Genomic DNA, 19,614 nt, shown 5'->3' with positions numbered 1-19,614 from the left:
GGTCTAAAGCGTGGCTAATGAGTGATGGTTTTAAACTCAGTTCAGCTGGTGATAATTTCTTAGGTTGCATTCACAGTGATGTGAAAAGCTTCAGCCACTTAATTTCCATTGTGAAAAGCTGAGGCTTTTCTTCCCCCAAAGGCTGGCAACTCTGCCATTGCGTGTGATCAGGGGAAAACTCCTGAGGCAGAAAATCAGAGGGCAGCTTAGCTTGCCCAGCATTTTGTTTGAGCAACAGTGGTGTAATTTTTTTTAAAAGCCAGAAGTGGAGATGTTGTTTTGGGAGAACCCCAAAGTAAATAATCCCATCTCAGGAACAATGTTGACACACACTCACCCTAGTGATGGAGACCAAACTTGTAGTCTACCTCTAGCAAGCAGGATGGTTATCTCAAATATTTCCTCTTGATCCTGTCAGTTTCAGGATTGCAAAATGTCCCAGGCTCTGTATGGAGCGTGTTTTCATTCCCTACCCTGCCTGAAAGGAAACAGCTAGGCATTTAGAAGAACATGAATAGTAAGTTCAGGAGCTGGAGCAGCTTCTCCCAAAGGAATTGTATCACAGCCTCTTTCCTTACAGCTTTAACTGTTTCCTGCCTCTGGACTTCTACAGCTGAGCAAAATAAGGTACCTTTCTCTCTCTGCTCTCCCCCCCCACCTCCCCCACTTCTCTTTGCCTCCCACACATGCCATTATTTGTTTGTGGCAGAGGGAAAACTTTCTTACTAGGGAGTAAATAGGACTTCTGTCACAGTGGTGGCACGACAACCATTTATTTGAATGAACTGCATTTTATTTTTCATTGATTTAATTATTTTAAACTTTGTGAACTGCCTTGCACAGACCTTTGCCTCAAAAAGTAAAGAAATAATTTTAAACAAAATTAAGTGATTAAATAAATAGAACACAGTTAATTCACTGTTGAGTAAATGTATTAATAAACTTCTTGAACTCAGAACACAAAAAGCTTCCAAGGAAAAGAAGTGCTTGGAAAATTATGTTGAAAACAGTGTGGTGCAAATACCTGGGTAAATTTCCTGTCTGTCTATTTTCAGGGCCCAGGCTTTCCTTTCTGTCTTGTGCAAATCCATTGTGGTTTTGATTATAGTTCTAGATATAAGAGTATCATACTCATGCTACGAAGGACATCAGGGCTTTTCAGATCTACACCATTTCCCAAGACATTCTTCGGTCTGAGGTGGAGTAGCAGCAAAATGTGTGTTAGCTATGTTGACTAACCAAAAAACTCTATATCAATAGGGTTTGTTTCCTCTGTGTCCGGGTGTTTTTTTTTTATAATTTAAGGCCGTTTAACAACGAACACGTCGGGCAAAAGATACAGGTGGCATTGCACCCAGACAAACAGCTTCTATTCCAGGGACAGTTTTGCAAGGGCATTTCCTCCTTGATGCTTCAAATCGCCCTTCCCCAACATGTTGCCTCTCCAGGAGCTAGATCTACTTGCTGTTCCCAACTAGAATAGACCTTCTGGCCAGTATGCTGTTCAGGATTTATGCCTGTGGAGTTCCAGCTGTGGGAACTGCAGCAGCAATCCAATCAAGTGCCCGTCTTGGGTGCCTGTGGGCATGCTTGCATGACATAGTCCAGTGCTTCCCAATCCTGAATCCACAGATGTTCTTGGACTACAACTCCCAGAAATCCTGGCAAGCACAGTGAGTGGTGAAGGCTTCTGGGAGTTTTAGTCCAAGAACATCTGGAGGACCCAAGGTTGGGAACCACTGACCTAGTTCGATGGTTGTGACAACTTGTTCATTTGGAGCTCCACTTGCACAAAAATTAAACAGGACACTGGCAATTGAACCAATTTTTATTTAAGTGTTGACTTCATGATTCAAGCATTGATTCCATGAGTCCGCTCTGGTTGGGACTAGCTGTTGGATTTAGGCCCAGATGTTTAGATAATATTTTTCCCATCAGCCCCAGCCTTTAAAGCTCAATGGTTAGGAATGATGAGCACTGTAGTATTTGTAGTCAAAAAGAAAAAAAAAGAAAAAAGAAAAAGTGTGCTGCTACTAGGCTGAGCAATCCTGCTGTCAGCATCACCCTGAGACTGTGCTGTGTATACCTGCAAAGCAAGAAGGGGTGTAGCACACAGTTTTATATGTCAACATTGCTCCTGGCCATGTGTGGGCTGAGCTGCCCTTCTACAACTTCAGTATGCCAGGGATGTGGGGTCTGCCAGGTGTTACAGGATCTTTTGCCTCATCATCCTTCATGGCTGTCTGTGCTAAGACTGACGTAAGCTGCAGTCCAACAGCATCTGGAGGGCTGCATTTTCCTTAGTGTTGCAATAAGTTGTGATTGCTGTATGGAGGTATCAGGGGCCAGTGCTGATACGTGTGGGCTCCACCAGGGAAGATCCAGCTGGAAGCATCTTGAGAAGAGATCAGGAATGGAAAACAGATAGCCTACAGAAGATGAAGAGTGGATGGACAGGAGAGGCTGAAAGTCATACTGGCTTCAGCCAGGATGTGTCTGTCTGTGGCTTCTACGGCCAAAATGCAATATGGCTAGGTCTAACTTCCGAAATACCCTCTTCTGTGCCTTTATTAAAGGTAAAGGAGCTTTGTTCTCCTCTGTCTGTCCCTGACTTTTAAGTTTGTACTGGAGCATCAGAAATGAACCCTGTCGTCTTTTTACAGTGTCAGAGCTGCATTTCTGAGTGGAGAACAGGTGGCCCAATAGTTGCTGGACTACAACATCTATCTCCCTTAGCCAGCTTGGTTAATGGTGAAGGATGCTGAGAACTGCAGTCTGGCGTCATCTGGAGGGCCGCAGGCTCCCCATTGTGGGTCTGTTTGGAACATTTCATAGCTTGTCCTTTGTGATCCCCACCCCACCCTACCCCCACCCCTAGAGCTTCACTGAATCACCAATGCGTTGTGAGGACAATTGAGCTCAATCAGCAACCATGGCCCTGTTTGGGGGAACAACGTTAAGGTCAGCATCTTACTGACTTTCTGCTGATCAGGTAGCCCCACCAGCATGGTGCTTTGGGATCCCGCTGCCTGCATAAGCGTTGCCACAAGCAGTAATCTTCACAAAGACAAGTTGCCTTCTTCTTGGCGTAATCCTGCATTATTGCGCTGGTGAGACTTTTTCTCTTAGTGGAAACTCGGTAAGGTGTTAGTCTAAACAGCTTGCTTTCTTCAAAGTTAAGGAGGAGGAGGAAGAGGAGGAGGTCTTGTTCACTTTGAGTGCCGATTTATATAATTGTATATAAATTATTCACAGTTTATGGAGAGACGCGTGTATTTGCTTTTCCACCCCCCACATTCCCTGATCATATTGGTCTTTATCTTTGCTGTTGTTATTTGAGTGGCAGGTTACTGAACTCCCACTGATGTATTCTTCTTTCCAACTCACATTATTTCATGGTGGACTTATTTGGATGGACATTTGTCCTGCTGTTTAGTGCACTGCAAAGGTGGATTTGGTCCCCTTCTGCCCCCCCCCCCCAGGGACCGCACAAGGTAATCAGAGGAACAGACCCATTTGCCCCCAGAGCAGCCTTACCTTTTTGAGCCCTTATCAGGGGCTTCTATTTATTTTTGATGTGGGCTCGTGCATTCTAGTTTCGTCCGTTCCCACCGTGTGAAATCACTGGGAATTGAACTAAAATCAAATCTTGCAGCCATCAAAGCTGTCAAGGCTCCTTTCAGTTTCTGGTATTGTAGAGCAGCAAATTGGACACTCCTGAATTTTTAAAAAACTCTGAAGCCAATATGCCCCATTTGGATGGGGAGATCTTGCCACATGACATATCGCTCCTCCCCACCACCACCACCTCAAGTGATCCTATTTAGGCTGCACCAGCCCGCACCAAAAGGCCCCATATAGGCGAACCCTGTTTTCTACATCTGTAAGACAAACTGTATGTGACAGCGGGGAGGATACATAGTGGTGTAAAAACAATTTCCAAGGATTTCTTGTATTGTCCCACCCTCAGGCCCTTAGGGGTCTCTCCCAGAAACAGGCACTCCATTTAACAGCTTTTTAAATGGAGGTGTGTGTTTTTTGGAGGGGGGGTTCCTATTTAAAAATCAACTTCTTTTCTTGGGTTCTTTCTGCTGCTGTGCCACTCCACCCCACTTTTGCATTTGTGCATTTGCGACGCAGCCTTCCTCAGCCACTGAACGGTAAAATAAAGAGACCTTATTCATGCTGGGTGCGAACAACCCAGCAAGCCAGACAGCTGTGTCAGGGCTTTGCAATCTGAAGTGGCCCATTATGGGTCATCCTTGGCCACTACATGCCAGAGCTGAATGGGACTGTGAGAAAACCCTGCACCTTTCTTTTCTTCTCCCTGCTATTTCCTCCCTCGAGCAACAGAGGGAACCTTTTAGTGGGAAATGCTAATCGCAGACGGGATCCCTCTCAAAATACTGTATAGCTGGCAGGAAGACTAGCCTGCCTATTTCCAGGCAGAGTGAGGGGGTGGCAGGTGCTATGAGAGACTATGAAGGGAAAGGGCTTGCTCTGGGTGCATACCTGCAGTTGGCTGAGACCTTACATTGGCCTCCCGATCTGTTTCCAAGGGAGAAGATTACCTTCAAGAAAATAGAAGGGTGGGGAGGAGGTGGAATAAGGATTGCCAACTCAGAAGTTTTTTTTTAAAAAAAAAACCTGGAGTTCATGCAAGTACAGAAATGGAGCAAAGGATAAACATTGTGAGTTCAATTAAGTCTGCATTACTACTACTACTACTACTACTACTACTACTACTACTACTACTACTACTACTACTACTACTCTCGATGATAAAAGGCAGAGAGTTTTGCCATTTGATTATAAAAGGTAAAGGTAAAGGTAAAGGTTCCCCTTGACAATTTTTGTCCAGTCGTGTTCGACTCTAGGGGGCGGTGCTTATCCCCGTTTCCACGCCATGGAGCCAGCGTTTTGTCCGAAGACAATCTTCCGTGGTCACATGGCCAGTGCGACTTAGACACGGAACGCTGTTACCTTCCCACCGAGGTGGTCCTTATTTATCTACTTGCATTTGCATGCTTTCGAACCGCTAGGTTGGCGGGAGCTGGGACAAAGCGACGGGAGCTCACTCCATCGCGTGGATTCGATCTTACGACTGCTTGGTCTTCTGACCCTGCAGCACAGGCTTCTGCAGTTTAGCCTGCAGCGCCACCAGGTCCCTTTTGATTATACTGTACAGCAATCCCCTAGAAAGCAAGCAAGCAAATAAAGTAAACCATAATGTTTCCGTTCCCTTCTGCCTCTTGGCTGGTTGGTTTCTATAAGCAGGAGGGTTCAAGTGTGGATGGCTGCTGGGTCAGGGCACAAGAAGGTTAAAAAAGGACAGGGTTCTTGTCCCTTTAAATGAAAAGGTTCATCTGCTGAAACAGGGGAGAGCTGACAACTAGGGATGAGATCGGGATGAGATCTTGGACTGCACTTCCCAGAAACCCTGGCCCCATACTGTTGGTGGTGAAGGTTTCTGGTAATCGCAGTCCAAGAATGGCTGCATTACCCAAAGCTGGGGACGATTGGTTTAGAGGATAGGGTGTGTAATGTACACCACTCTGCTCTCCAAGACACAAGAATGATTGGAAGGTTCAGGAAGAATGGTTGCGCTGTCTGCAGCATCTGCCACCTGAGGTGACTGGCTAACTAATGGTAAGGCCAGCCCTGCCAAGGTTATTTTGATAGTCAGAGACAGGTGGTATAAAACAGATGAACAGTGATGGTTTGAGGTACACCCTGTGTAGCCAACACCTTTAGCAATACAGAAAATCATTCATCTCCCTTGCTACCTGGATCATATGATGACCAGTGTTTATCAGTTAATGACTAAAAATGTGAAACTGCTATGATGAACCATTACGAGGTGGAATCCTAGAACTGCTTTGCATTTGGCCTCCCGTCCTAGAAGTCCAGGTGGAAGTAAATGTGGGTGAAGCTGTTTCTCAACTGTTAAGGACACAAGAACATAAGCCCAGCTGGATCAGGCCAAGGGCCCATCTAGTCCAGCTTCCTGTATTTCACAGTGGCCCCACCAGATGCCTCTGGAAGCACACGAGACAACTAGAGACCTGTCTCCTGATACATCTTCCCCTGCATCTGGCATTTGGAGGTCCCTTCCTTTTAAGCCTAGAGATGATACATCCCCATCATGGCTTGTAACCTGCGATGGACTTTTCCTCCAGGAATCTGTCCAATTCCCTTTTAAAGGCATCTAGGTCAGATGCCATTACCACCTCCTGTGACACGGAGTTCCACAGACTAACAACAAGAAATATTTTCTTTGGTCTGTTCTCACTCTCCCAGCGCTCAATCTGAGTGGATGTCTCCGGGTTCTGGTACTGCGTGAGAGGGAAAAGAGCTTCCTTCTATCCACTTTATCCATCCCCTGCATAATTTTATAACTGTTTTTTTTTCAACTGTTTACTACAAGAATGACTGAAATGTAGTAAAGCAACATGGAAGCCTGCACAAAAACGTCCACACTCATCTATGTCAGGCCGCAGTTTGTGCCTGTGTGATTTGTGATGAATGCTTTGGTGATGGTTCTGTTGTAGAAGAAAGCCTTTTTTACTTCCCTCCACCTAAAAGATTTCAGCTTGTTGTTCAACTGAGTTGTACAGTTCATAGGTCTCATCAAAAGTGGAAAAAGCTCTGAAATGATTTATCTTTGTCACATTTTTTTTACATCACAGATACTTGACACTTTAACAGGGGTGTGTAAACTTTTTATATCCACTGTAGTATGGTGGGGAAAATAATGTGGTGTATTGGATCGAGTAAGAGACTAGGACTCCAGAAGACCTGGGTTTGAATTCTCAGTTGGTCATGGAAACTTACTTGGAGGAACATACCACTCCTTAAATATCTCATTTACTGTGAAAGCTCTATTATTGTTGATTTAAATAATTTTTGACTTGACAACACATATACACATAATATTTGGGAGTACTGGTAAGAATTAGGATAACTTGCTTCTCAATGGGATGGATACAATCTATCTTGGTTGCAGCAAAGCATTTGACAGAACTCCTCCTTTGTCAGACAGTTGGTTACATGTGAGCTATATGGGATCCCCAGTGTGGTGTAGTGGATACAGTGACAGACCAGGACTCTAGAGAACAGGATTAGAATCCCCACTTGACCAGGCAAACTCTCTGGGGAAAGTGGAACTGGTAAAACCACTCCTTAAATATCCTTCTTACATTGAAAGCCCTATTAGGGTCACTGTAAGTCGGTTCTGACTTGACGGCACAGAACACACAGATGGTAATATTGTCCTACTGCTTTCTGAACAAACACGAAGAATGCTCTGTCTTCATTGCTCATCAAACTGGCCTGTATTTAATAGGGGTTGGAATAGATGGCCTACGAGACCCTTAAAGCTGGATTTTGGGAAATGAAATGAACAAGGAAAGCATGAAAAGAGCTTGATAATGATGTTGTGCTGATGCCCCCCCCCTAAATACAAGCTAACAAAATATGGCAATTCTTTGATAATGGCCTATATGTGGAAGCACACTACAATTCGATCGCAAGCACTTTATCCCGCCTTTGACCGGTGCCCTCAGGGGCCCATTTTCTTGTTCAAACCTGTTCTTAGAAAATGTGGTAGCCTCTGTAAGATTTGCACAAATTTTTGCTGTTCAGGACATATTTTGTTGGTGTTTATTTTAATTTAGCAGAATATTTGTGTTGGCCTTTGAGATACAAAGTGGAAGACACATTATTGTCATCTGAAATAAAGTGACTTCAAATATTAGATTTAGAACAGTCTGTGAGCAGGACAGTTTAGTGAGATAGGTAGTATTTGATTTGACTCCAGTGCTCCTTGCCTGACAGAACGCTCTGAGGACTCCTCAGAATTTGACTTCAGTGTGAATTTGAATCAGAATTCATAATAATATGCTAGACAAATTTTGGTTAAAGATAAGATTCATCTCCTGAAAAGCTGCTTTTCTGATTGCAGCAGTTTCTGCACTGGAGTGCTTTATCTGGTATAATTATTGTGAATATAGGCCATAATTTACGTATTCTTCTCTTACAATCTACTTACGAATTACATTTCAGCTGCTTTCCAGAAGCGTCTCGATGCTTCCAGCGAAAGCAATTATCATTAGGGCAACAGTGTGTATGATTTAGCTTGGAACCAAACAGAATGCTATGAATTTGGTTTTTTAAGAAGAAAGCTGGATTGGTATTGTGTTATGATTACCAGATGGCATTTCTAAACAAATAGAGAGATTGAAATCTAAAGACTAATAGCTGTTTGCTGCTATTTTAAGTGCTTGCCAAACAGGCTTCTGCATCATTACTACACATCATTAATGAGTTAATATATGGCTTCTGTGTAATACACAACATCTATTGGTAAACAGAGATGTTCAGAAGAAGGGTTTCCAGGCTAGCCTACCTTTCATCAGCACAATATAATATACAAATCTGTGAAGCTGACGAGATACAAGCAGGATATACTAATGCAGTCCTAAGAACTCTTTTAATAGCTCGCAGGTTTTCTTGTGGACGACCTCCCGCAGCTTCCGAACACGCCGAATGCTGGAGGCCCCAACAAAGCTGTCTGGTTGTAGGACAGCCATGCCATTGTGGACATCGCCCATGATGATCAGCTGACCATCAGCTGCAGTTATGTTGGGGCAGGGGCAACTCCAGTTCATGTTCAGAAGCGTAATTTCGAGGGGTTCTCTGCCCAAGAACCTGAGCCCCATTTTCTCATCCTTGAGAATCTCCTCCACGGTCACCAGTGCATGTCCCGAATCTTGGTCCTCCGTCAGTTCCGTCACGCGGCCAAGTATAACGAAATCGCTTTTGCAGAAGCTGGTCACCAGCTTTTGGCGCGGCTTGCAGGCTTTGCAGGTTTTGCAGTGCACATTCCTCGGGAAGGGGCACATTTCCTCGCAGGCCTCTCGGCTCTCAAAGTTATTCTCATTGCCTCCGCAGCCTCCGTAAATGAAAGACTGGCATTGTTTGGTCAAGCTGTTGTATGCCCACCGGGGCTCGTAGGCTTTGCAGTGACCTTGGAGAGCCGGCAGGTTGCAGACGTTGATGGGCCCATTCATGCACGTCAACATGCAGTTCTCATAGGTCTCGAAGTGGTTCAGGTTACTGTTACAGTTTCCGTAGATGAAAGTAAAGCAGTTGTTTTTCTTGGCGTCGTAATACCACCGGGTCTGTTCCTCTCCACAGTCTTCACTGTCCGGCTGCTTCAGGCACTCATCAGTTGGGAAGTGGCTTTTGTTCTGGGCTGCCTCCATCGACGTGGCTTCTCCTTTGAGGACTGACAATGGGAAGTCTGCCCTGAGAAGACCACCCAGATTTTTGGCAATGCAAGTATAGATACCTGCATCTTGCACTTGTGTGTTATAGATAACCAGCTGGGCAATGTTAGTGACGACAATGTTCCCTCGGACATGATTGGGTCTCATAATTATTTTCTCATTATCCTCCATCTCCTTCTCCCAGGTGATTTCTGGCTTAGGTCGTCCAACAACATCACACAGAAAGCTAACGGTGTCTCCTACGTAGACAGACTGGTGGGCTGGGTTGTTGACCAGCACGGGTGGAAGGATGTCAGTGATGGTTGTCTCCAAATAGGCAGTCGTGGGGTGAGCTGTCGTCTCTGGCGGGATAGGGCTAGTATTGGGCCATGTGAGATGATAACGGCAAGTTACCACATTAAGTGTAATGCCTTTGGTGCATGCTTCGGCATCCATATAGCACTTGTTGTAATAGGTGAGGCCATCTGATGCACATGTGAAACTTGGCTCTTTTTCACATCTGTCTTTGCATTTGCAAACAGGCTGCCCGTCCCAGATGTCACACTCTGAGCCTTGCTGGATGCACATGAAACGGTCACACGTCGCCTCTTTAGGCATTCCAACGGGCCCTTTCTTCCCCCTAATGTCCATGTAGCGGGCTGCAACGCAGCTCCTAGTTCCACAGACATTAGGACAGCACTTCTCAAAGGTCTCACATTCCTAAGACAAAAGAAATCAAAATTAAATCAACGTTTCCAAGAAGTCTCTAGAACAGAAAACATTCCCACATTATAGTTTTGGGTAAGGTCCTAACACGTCCCACGCCAGACATGCCAGTGGCCGGTAAAGCTCTAGCTCGTAACTACAGTGTAATGGAAGCTTGCTGTGGAGTTGTATGTTGGTCAGGTTGTAATAACTGTGACCACTTTTGTTTTTGAACACTGGAAGGCAGAACTGTGTTCTTGAGAGTTCTTGATATGTCTTCCTTGTCTAGAAACCTTGACCACTATGGTACTGTTTGATCCAGAGGCATGTATCCATAAAAGGCCAAAAGAGGCCGTGCTGCCCAACTTGTTAGTTCCTTAGCATTCTTGTCGGTTTCTCTGTCTTTGGCTTGAACTGTTATTCTAAAGGTGAAAAGTACTTCTGTGATTGCATTTTGGAAAAGGTAGAGAGCAGTAAGCCTGGGCTGTTGAGTGTTTTGATGCATGCGATGGTCTGATGAGTCAAATTACTTCTCTAAAACTAAAACCTTTTTGTTCCTGGCTGGGTGAATCAAATCAATTTAAATCTCAATTTAAATCACTGCAGGGTGCATAAACATCTATGTTTTTTGAAACAAAACCCCAAAAATGGAATTAAAAAATTTAAATGGGATTTTATTTACTGTATTTAAATCAGATTTTTAAAAATTGAAATTGGATTTTTAAAGTATTGATTTTTATGCACCCTGCAGTCATTTAGATTGATTTGATTCAAATCAGTTCCACCCTGGTTACTGGAGAGTAAGTCTCATTGAAATTGATGGATGTTACTTCTGAGCTGACCTGCATACAGTTTCTTCTTTGTGTACAAAATAGATACGGTACATTGAGAAGGTCTACTTGTTTTAAATCTAAAGAGCAGTTTTCCTCTCTTTCAAGAGAAACTCCTGCACAAGAACAGGAATTATATTCCTTCTGGAGATACATGTAATTTATCTCACACAGATTTAAGGGGACCTTGTATCAGTCTTGCTGAATAAACAGACATGTCCTCTGTGGATTTATAAGCACTCCCTCCCTATTGGAAAGCAGCATAACATTTTAACTCCTTCTCTCTCTCTCTCTCTCTCTCTCTCTCTCTCTCTCTCTCTCTTTCACTGGTTCTTGGAAAGCTAACAATAGGTAATAAATAATCTATTCCATTTTCCCTGAGATGTGGGACAACTATCTGAGGTTTTGCCTGAGGTTGGCAGCTAATTTTGTACGAGCTGTTTTCGTTTCTATAGTAGTTGCATATATGTCATTTGAATTCAGAACTGGGTGAGAAAAATGTGTGATAGATAGCTAAGAAAATCTTCTCATCAGAGACTTCATGAACCAGTTAATTCTTTACATTTCAGAACTAACTGGTTCATGACATCAGGAGTGGGAAACCACTATTCACCATGTCACCTGGACTGATCCTTCTGATGTGGTCTTCCTCATACAATTCACATCTTTGAACCATTGTGTCATAGAATCCTTTGTACATGGATCGGGATGGAGGGCAATTCCTGGTATATTGTGTGATAGCTGGGAAACAAATCACACCAGACTGCTCCACAAGCGGTTTGTTTTGTATGACTTTTTATAAAAACTTTCCAACAATCACTTAAGTACAATTATTTTTTTAAAAAAATAAGTATATGGAGTAGAATGTGAAAGTGATAGATTTTCCCATTTAGACAGACAGTTTTGAGTACATAGCATTTTAAGTCTGGATTTGAATCCCTGTATATTCAGCTAAATTTATGGGGCTTTAATTAGAGTTGTTACCACTTCTTCCTGCCAGGCTCCTGATCTTTAAGAGCTACTACATGACTGGTAGACATCAAACAAGGTTGTTGTTTGGTGTGGTTGCACCTAACTGCAATGTGATTGTACCATACTGCATACACTGGTAGTGTTTGAATTTGGGCAGTGCAGGATTTCATGTCCAGCTTTTTTCAGGGAACGTTCAGCTACTGCCGATTCTTCCGGTTGGTTTAGTCTGCAGTGTCCCTCATGTTCTTCGATTCTGATGTGGATGCTGCATTTTGTGGTTCCAATATATACCTGGCCACAACTGCAAGGTATCCAGTATACTCCTGCAGTGGTGAGGGGGTCCCTTTTGTCCTTTGCTGAGAGTAACAAATGACCAGCTAACGACACCCATCAATCACAGTGACAGACCATCTCTCTCGCTTATCACTGCAATAAACCCACAACGAAAAACACGCTGATAACCATAATCACCCAATCTCCTGAAAAGGACAAAAAGCTGATCCCACAGCTATAAATAATCAACTATCCCACAAACTGCACCAGAGCACAGAGAGAGTTCTGACTCCTGTCCTCTGAAGATGCCGGCCAGAGACTAGCGAAACGTTAGGAAGAAAAACCTCAAGAACACAGCCAGACAGCCTGAAAAACCTACAACAACCACTAGATTAAAGTTATCTGTGAAGATTCTCAGTCATCCAGGTGAGTTTATCTGGGAACTGAGTCATGGCAACTGGACTTCTTTCTTATTAGGTTGAAACATTTTGCTACTTGATTAAAGATGTTGAAGTTCAGCAGGGGAATATGTTATCTGGCTTGGATAAAATAAAGAGACAGAAAGAATATGCTGAAGAACTATACAGAAGAGAAGCAGAGTAAAAACAGGAGTAAGAAACATCAGTGATTTAAGATTTGCCGCTGACACCATACTACTGGCAGAAAACACAATGACTTGAAACAAGTGATCACATTTAAGAATGGAAGTGCAAAAGCGGTTAACAATTTAACATTCAGAAGATAAGAATAATGACTGCAGAAGAACTATATAACTTTATTGTTAATGAGGAAAAAATGAACATTGTTAAAAGTTTTCTATACCTTGGTTCAATCATCAATCAAAATGGAGACTGCAACCACGAAATCAGAAGAGCAGCTATGAGGTTCGGAAGGTCAGCGATGAAAGAACTATAAAAGATCCTTAAGTGTAAGGATGTGTCCCTGGAGACCAAGGCCAATGCAATTAGTGCTATCATATTCCTAATTACTATGTGTAAATATGAAAGACAGACAGTGAAGGGAAACATTGATTTAAGTCATGACACCATGGAAGGTTGTCTCAGATTTATGCAAACTTCCTTATCTCTGGCACTTCTCTGTACTGCACCCTGGCACATAAATTCTGTATGAAATATTTGTTCACACAGAAAATTTTAATTATCCCAGGAAATTGTGCTTCACGTGACCATACATCACACAAGTCCCCCTTTTCCTCTCGCCCTTTTCTGCCATTATCACTACCACCTTCCCTTCCACAGTCACACAAGCCAAAAATTGAGCCAAGAGAACTCATATAGAAATGCCATCCCAAACATTGCAAGTCCTGTTGGCTGAACAAAATATACTGCCTACTCATATCAAAACATTGGATCTGCTCACAATTAGTGCTGAGGTCATGTAGTCATTAGGACATAAATATTCAGAGGAACAATGAAGAACACAGCACAAACCGCACAGTATATATTTGTCTGGTTGCTACCTCATTTGAAATGTGATGTCAGAGGGGACATTTAAGGGATACCATAGGCCACTAGAGAAACCAGTAAGTGGGTACTCAATCAAATGAAGCCTGAACTCTCACTACAAGTTAAAACGAGCACACTATTGTCATTTGAAACTATTGCGAGAGGACAGTAATGGAAAGGAAAGCTAGAGGTAACAAAAAAAGAGAGGAAGATCATATATGAGATGAATTCATTCATTAACGGAAGCCACGGTTCTGACATTGAAAGACCAAAATAAGGCTGCCAATGATGGCAACTTTCACAGGTCACTAATTCCTAGGGTTGCTGTAAGTCAGATGCGACTTGACAGAATATAACCAAAACACCTTAGTCCATTTCTTAATTTCATCAGATGCTAGGGAAAACAATAAAAATCCTTCAGCCAGAGTAGGGAGCATCTGGTCTTCCAGAAGCTGATTGATTAAACTCCAGATAAATGACAAATAAATAAATGGCCACATCTGTCAGGACTGATGGTCGTTTGAGTCCTTGGCTCTTGTTTGGAGCTCTGGTGAGTTGGGTGTGTGGCTCAGGAATGAGTATTCAGCCTATTCTTATGGGAGTCCCTCGGTAGTCTGGGAGTGTCCCTGGAGCCATCTTTGCTCTTAGATGGTCTGGATGTAGCTCTACCCAGAAATAAGTTTATGCATTTATGGAAAACTACAGATTCATTAATTTCACACACAGTTCACCCACATGCAGGTCCACAGTATCTTAACATAATCTGCAAGGGCTGCCTTTGAAATATGTTTGGCCAATAGAAAAGGTGTAGAATTCTGATGACATGGCATAATTCTGAACCTGGGACTCTTAATGGAGAAGCAAATATTGACCATGGCCAAGGTGGCATGGCTGCAGCCCTTCCTTGACAGAAAATTCCAGACCACACTGGTTCATGTATTGGTAATCTCTAGGACTGGTTATTGCAATGCTCTCTACACGGGGCTACCTTTGAAGATGATATGGAAACTGCAATAGGTGCAACATGTAGTAGCTAGGCTCATATCGGGAATGTTGGAGATATGACCATGTCTCTCTGATTCTGGCACATCTGCATGTTTGCTTCCCTATCAAATTCAAAGTGTTAACTTATAAAGCCCTTAAAGGTTTGAGATCTCACTACTCGTCAGAGTGGCTTTCTCTAAGATCATCTACTCAGGCTTCCCAGGCTTCCCAGTTACGGGTGGTCACCCAAAGAGAGGTTGGAAATCTGCCCCCAGGAACTGGACTTTTTTGGTGGGGACCATTATGTTGTGGAAAGTGTTGCCTGCAGATATATGCCAGGCCCCCTCCCTCTTGACCTTCAGGAAATACATAAAATCCAAGCTTTTAAAGGACACTTTCAGAAACATCCTCCCCCTATGATTTTCTTGTTGTCCCATGTGATCGTACTTGACTTTTGTTTGCTTTTGCCTTTGGGGGCTTCTTTTTCTCATCGTTTTTATGATTTTGGTGTTAGTGGGTGGGTACATTGGTGATTATGTATTCTTTTTTCTTGTTAGCAGTCCAGAGTGGTGGTTTGTCATTAGATGAGCAGGATACAAACAAATAAACAAACAAAAACAAACAAACAAACAGATGGCATATAATACAAAACAATAATATATTGGTTGATCTGAATTAGCTCCCCACCTGTTTCTAACCCACTAGGTGGTATTTAGAGTCCTAAACAATCTGAGCCTGCATATAGTTTGAGCTAAGATATGTGAAGCAATCCTTTCAATCTTGCCTGCCCGTTGAGATGATCAAAAGAGATGTTGGTCTATGTCCTACACTGCTGTCATAAATGAGGCTGTTGGGTACATGGGATGAGACAGGGATTTCATTATGGTGAAGTGGAACTCCCTCCCTTGGGAAACCGTAAGGCCCCAGCCCTTTTTGTCCACATTCTGCACATGTTTTGTATGCAGGAAGTGTCATGCATTTCCACAGTCTATTCTAATTACTTCATGCTCAACTAGAAAAGACCCTGGAAAGCCACTCCTGGTCAGTGGCATCAAGCGCGACCTCAAAGGAGCAGTTCAGTGATTTGGTACAAGGCAGTTTCCAGCATCTACGCTTGTCTGTAGAGGCTATATTATGTCGTTGGTTTTGGCAAGGCATCTGGAATGAAAGATATAACTCAGGGCAAGTTAAAGCCCTATGGAATTCAATAGGGCAGAAGCATACATTGGATTCACGTACCTATTTGCAAATTGGTGGACTGTCTCCCAAATGTCTCAATCAGCAATAAGAAATACGTTGCTCTCCAGATTTTGTCCTGCTGCAGCTCCACCATCCTTCCTCATGGGCTATGTCAGCTTGGGCTGATGGAGTTATAGTCAAGCAGCATCTGGAAGGCCATAGATTGCCCATCCCTGTTTCATATTATACTCTATCCTCAGGTGAAATCAGCTAGTTCCTGCACTCTGTAGCTGATCTACAGGTTATTATTTGAGTTGAAGATCAACAGCTGCCTGGGGAACCACTGATGACACAAGCTGCTTGGCGGGGGGGGGGGGGGAGTCTTCTAAGAAAAAGAATAATTAACATTGATTTTGTTTGTGTATGTCCCCACTGGCAGTGATAGCTGATGGACCTTTGCTACCAGCAAAGGCTGTACTACATTATTTTGCGACTGTTGTATCACTCAGGGCTGGGCCCTCCTTCATCATTGGTGTAGATGGAGCATGGGAGATGCTCTTGAATGATTTACCCTGGACTTCTTGCTATCCTGAAAATGAATTCAAAAGGGAGCTTGTTCTGCTGCTTTAATTTGGAAGAATAAAAGAAAGCTACTGCTTGGTTTCATAAATGGCATAATTTATCCAGCAGTGATGTTTATGTTACACTTCCCAAGTCATCATATGTTCTCAATTATGTGTTCTCTCCAGTTCCCCTTTTTCAAAGTGGTGTTAGATGATATTGTTATCACTAGAATAGTCCTTTGTAACAGGACATTCTGGAAGTATCAATAGTACTAGAAGGATGACATTTGATTTATTAAACTTTCCAATAATTGGGGATAGGGATGTGGAACCTGTGGCCTTCCAGGTGGTAAAAGACTCTAATTCCCATCATCCCTAGCCAGCTTGGACAATGGTGGTGGTGGTGGTAGTTTCAACTTATATACAGCCCCAAACACTTTTTAGGGTGTTTACAATGTAATTACACAAACAACATTTTGCCGCCAGCCTCCCAGCACACAAAATAGTGAGGTGTGAACTACCAGATCATCAGCACCTACAAGACTGAAGCATCCTCTGATTTAGGAGCTTCTACAATGAGTTTCTTCCACATCAGTGCCCTGGATGTGAATCGATCCATTTGATAATAGAGGCCTCAAAAGTTCTGGGAGGAAAATAAGCCATGGTATGTATCCTACTTAAACACAGATGGCTGCTGAGTCATTGTTTTTTTCAAAAATGGTCACCCACACATGGAAATATCCCAGAATCTAGTACAGTGCTGGTTTGGGGCTAGGTCATGGATGCTCACTGCGCTGTTTCAATAGTCATTTGACCGCAATGAAAGCTTTCGGTTCTCTCAGTTGTCTTGTAAAGGATGCACCGCATCCTGTGACAAGGGTTCTTTTCAGAGCAGTATTTCATGATGACAGGCAACTCAGTAGAGATGACAGCCAGCTCTATTATTCTGGGCAGGTAGGCGAGGCAGAAATAGCTCAGAGGAGCACTGGGATGCCGAAGTGAGCCAGCAGCCCCGGCCAGTGGGTGAGCAGCAGTTCGAATACATTTGGATTGGGAAGAATCATCTGAGAGTTCACGGCAAGCTGTCATTTTTACTGTGTCATTTCTTACATGGCTGCTGGATTTTAAATTAGGTGCTGGCAAGGCTGGGCCATGCCATGTTCCTAAGGAGGGAACAATTTACACCACTGCCTCAGGAAAGGGACGTGTTCCTCTGGAGGAGGCACAACATGGCAAGGTGGGCTTCCATGGAATTTTTGGGGCAGGAGGGCAGAAGAAGAAGCGTTCTTGAAAAGTAACTATTGAGGGAAAGGATACAACTAGCATTGCCGCTCCACAGTGGATGATCAATGTGTTGGGGTAGATGGGGGAGGGTGGGAGAAGTCCTGTGACAAGACAGTTGTGTTAAACTCAGCACTACAGTCTGCCTTGGCTATTGACACCCAATCATTCATGCTGCAATGGTCAAAATGTGCAGGGAATGTTTGCCGTGTGATTTCCCCGCTGGCTAGACAAGTTGAGAGATGGTTTTCTGCCTACAGCCATCACTCAGCATTTGCCTTGTATGAGAATGGTGCCTTCCTCACTCCACCCTGGCAACAAGATCTGGACTCAGTTTTAAAAGCTCGCCTTCTCCCGTTACCATCCAGTGATGTTTGGATGCAAAGTGCCCACCGCCTCCCCTTCCAGGAGGGCTGGAAAACCTCTGGCCCTCCAGATGCTGGATTCCCATCCACTCCAATCTGGCCCAGCCAATGACGGGGGAGCGTAGGCGTTCATTCACAGCTGGAGAGCCACAGAGTACCCAATCCTGACCTGCAAAAATATCCCCCTTCAGCCCTCATTAAATAAAACACAAGACAGACCCAGACAATCCTATCGGCATAGAGAGGCCAAAGAAGACAATGCGAAGAGGAAATAAAAGAAATAAACTCACCAGGTCAGTGTCACACTCTCTCCTGCAGGTGCTCTGCGCATCTACCCAGAGGTTGGGATTCATATCATTGGGACAAATCCCAGCATGAGAGTATCGTATTGGAGGCAAGGCAGTACCTTTTAAGGGGACTTCCAGAAGCAGGAGAATAAAGGTCTTCCCAGTTAGCATCCATATCCATATCCATTGTGTGAAGAGTCTGGAAAAGGACATCTCAGAATAGCTCCAGAGTTGGGGTGGGGGGGTAGGGAAAGTATGTCAACAATTGGATGCAGAAGGAGGGTGTGTGTGTGTGTGTGTGTGTGTGTGTGTGTGTGTGTGTGTGTGTGTGTGTGTGTGTTTCTTTCTTCAGAGTTTGAATTTTTAAAAAAAGAAGAAAAGAAGTCGAAACAAAGGCAGCATCGACACCTGCTTTCTCTTGCTCACCCAGACGTCTTTTCCACCTTGGTCAACGGTGCTGCCTGATCTTGGGTCAGGATTAAAAGTCTTAGGAAGTAGCCCCCTTATTTTAAGCAAAAGGCTCTCCGTCCAAGCCAGACTTAGCTGTATTTATACCCTGCCCGTCTACAACAAGTTGGAAAAAGTAAACTCTATTTCTGTGACAGGCACACGCTTCTTATGTCCCGGTGGCAGCAGTTGTACAGATTTGTTACAAGGGAGAAAAAAAAAGAGCTGGAAAGAGTTTTAAAGGCTGGAACTGCCACGGTGGGACCCCTGCATGTTTCTGAATGGAAGGAGGCCTTCTTAACCCCTTTAGACCTAAAGTACTTCCCTATGCTAAGAATGCATTTTCTTCTGAAAGAGCGCTTGTCTAAATAACATGAACCTACAGTCTGAGGGATTTCCCTATGCCAGGGAAACATATACAATCATTTTCTTTAAAAGGAGCAGCTTACTAGGATAGAAGCTGTGAAAGCTGAGATATAACTTTTTAATTTTTTTTATTTTATTTTAAAGGAGAGAAATGTGAAGTGAGAGGAGGCAGAATAACATTGTTTGAGTTCAGGATCTGAAAGGCAGTAAGTCTTTATAAATGAAAATCCCCCTCCCCTCAAAAAAAAAAAAGAGTCCCCATTTGTTTTATTTATCTTTTCCCCCCAAGTTTCTCTTTTGTTGAACTCTAACCCCACCATGGGAAATTTTTAAAAATTCCTTCACAGTTCACGAACATGAGACCCCCATTGTACGACTTTTTGCTGACCTCTTTAAGGGGGGGGGGGGAGAAATAGGAACAGTTTAACTCTATGGAAACCTGCATAAAGGAATGTACTGCATTTTTTTGCATAGAGGAGGGGGAAGAAGAAAGGAAAAAACCACAAATAACTGAAATCCTAGCCACCCTGGTTAGGATAGGAAGGGCTAACCGAACCCACAGAGAATGGTGAGCTCTTTTCAAGAAAGGCTAATGGGAGAAGACACTGAGGTGTTTGGGGAAGACGG

At 43.5% G+C, this 19,614-nt stretch overlaps 1 protein-coding gene across 1 annotated transcript; it reads right to left on the bottom strand.

Annotated features, from left to right (window-relative positions):
* Positions 1-6,854: 6,854 nt before the first annotated feature.
* Positions 6,855-18,895, bottom strand: WFIKKN2 (WAP, follistatin/kazal, immunoglobulin, kunitz and netrin domain containing 2). Its single transcript, XM_020815408.3, has 2 exons — positions 18,178-18,895; positions 6,855-9,989 (listed from the first exon to the last, which is right to left on the bottom strand). Exons 1-2 carry the CDS (start codon positions 18,385-18,387, stop codon positions 8,469-8,471), a joined length of 1,731 nt encoding a protein of 576 aa, XP_020671067.2. The 5' UTR covers positions 18,388-18,895; the 3' UTR covers positions 6,855-8,468.
* Positions 18,896-19,614: the final 719 nt, after the last annotated feature.

Source organism: Pogona vitticeps, chromosome 2, assembly GCF_051106095.1.
Source record: "Pogona vitticeps strain Pit_001003342236 chromosome 2, PviZW2.1, whole genome shotgun sequence".
Taxonomy (NCBI): Eukaryota; Metazoa; Chordata; class Lepidosauria; order Squamata; family Agamidae; genus Pogona; species Pogona vitticeps.
The sequence above is the reverse complement of the archived record's forward strand: the minus strand, read 5'-3'. Positions and strand labels throughout refer to the sequence as shown.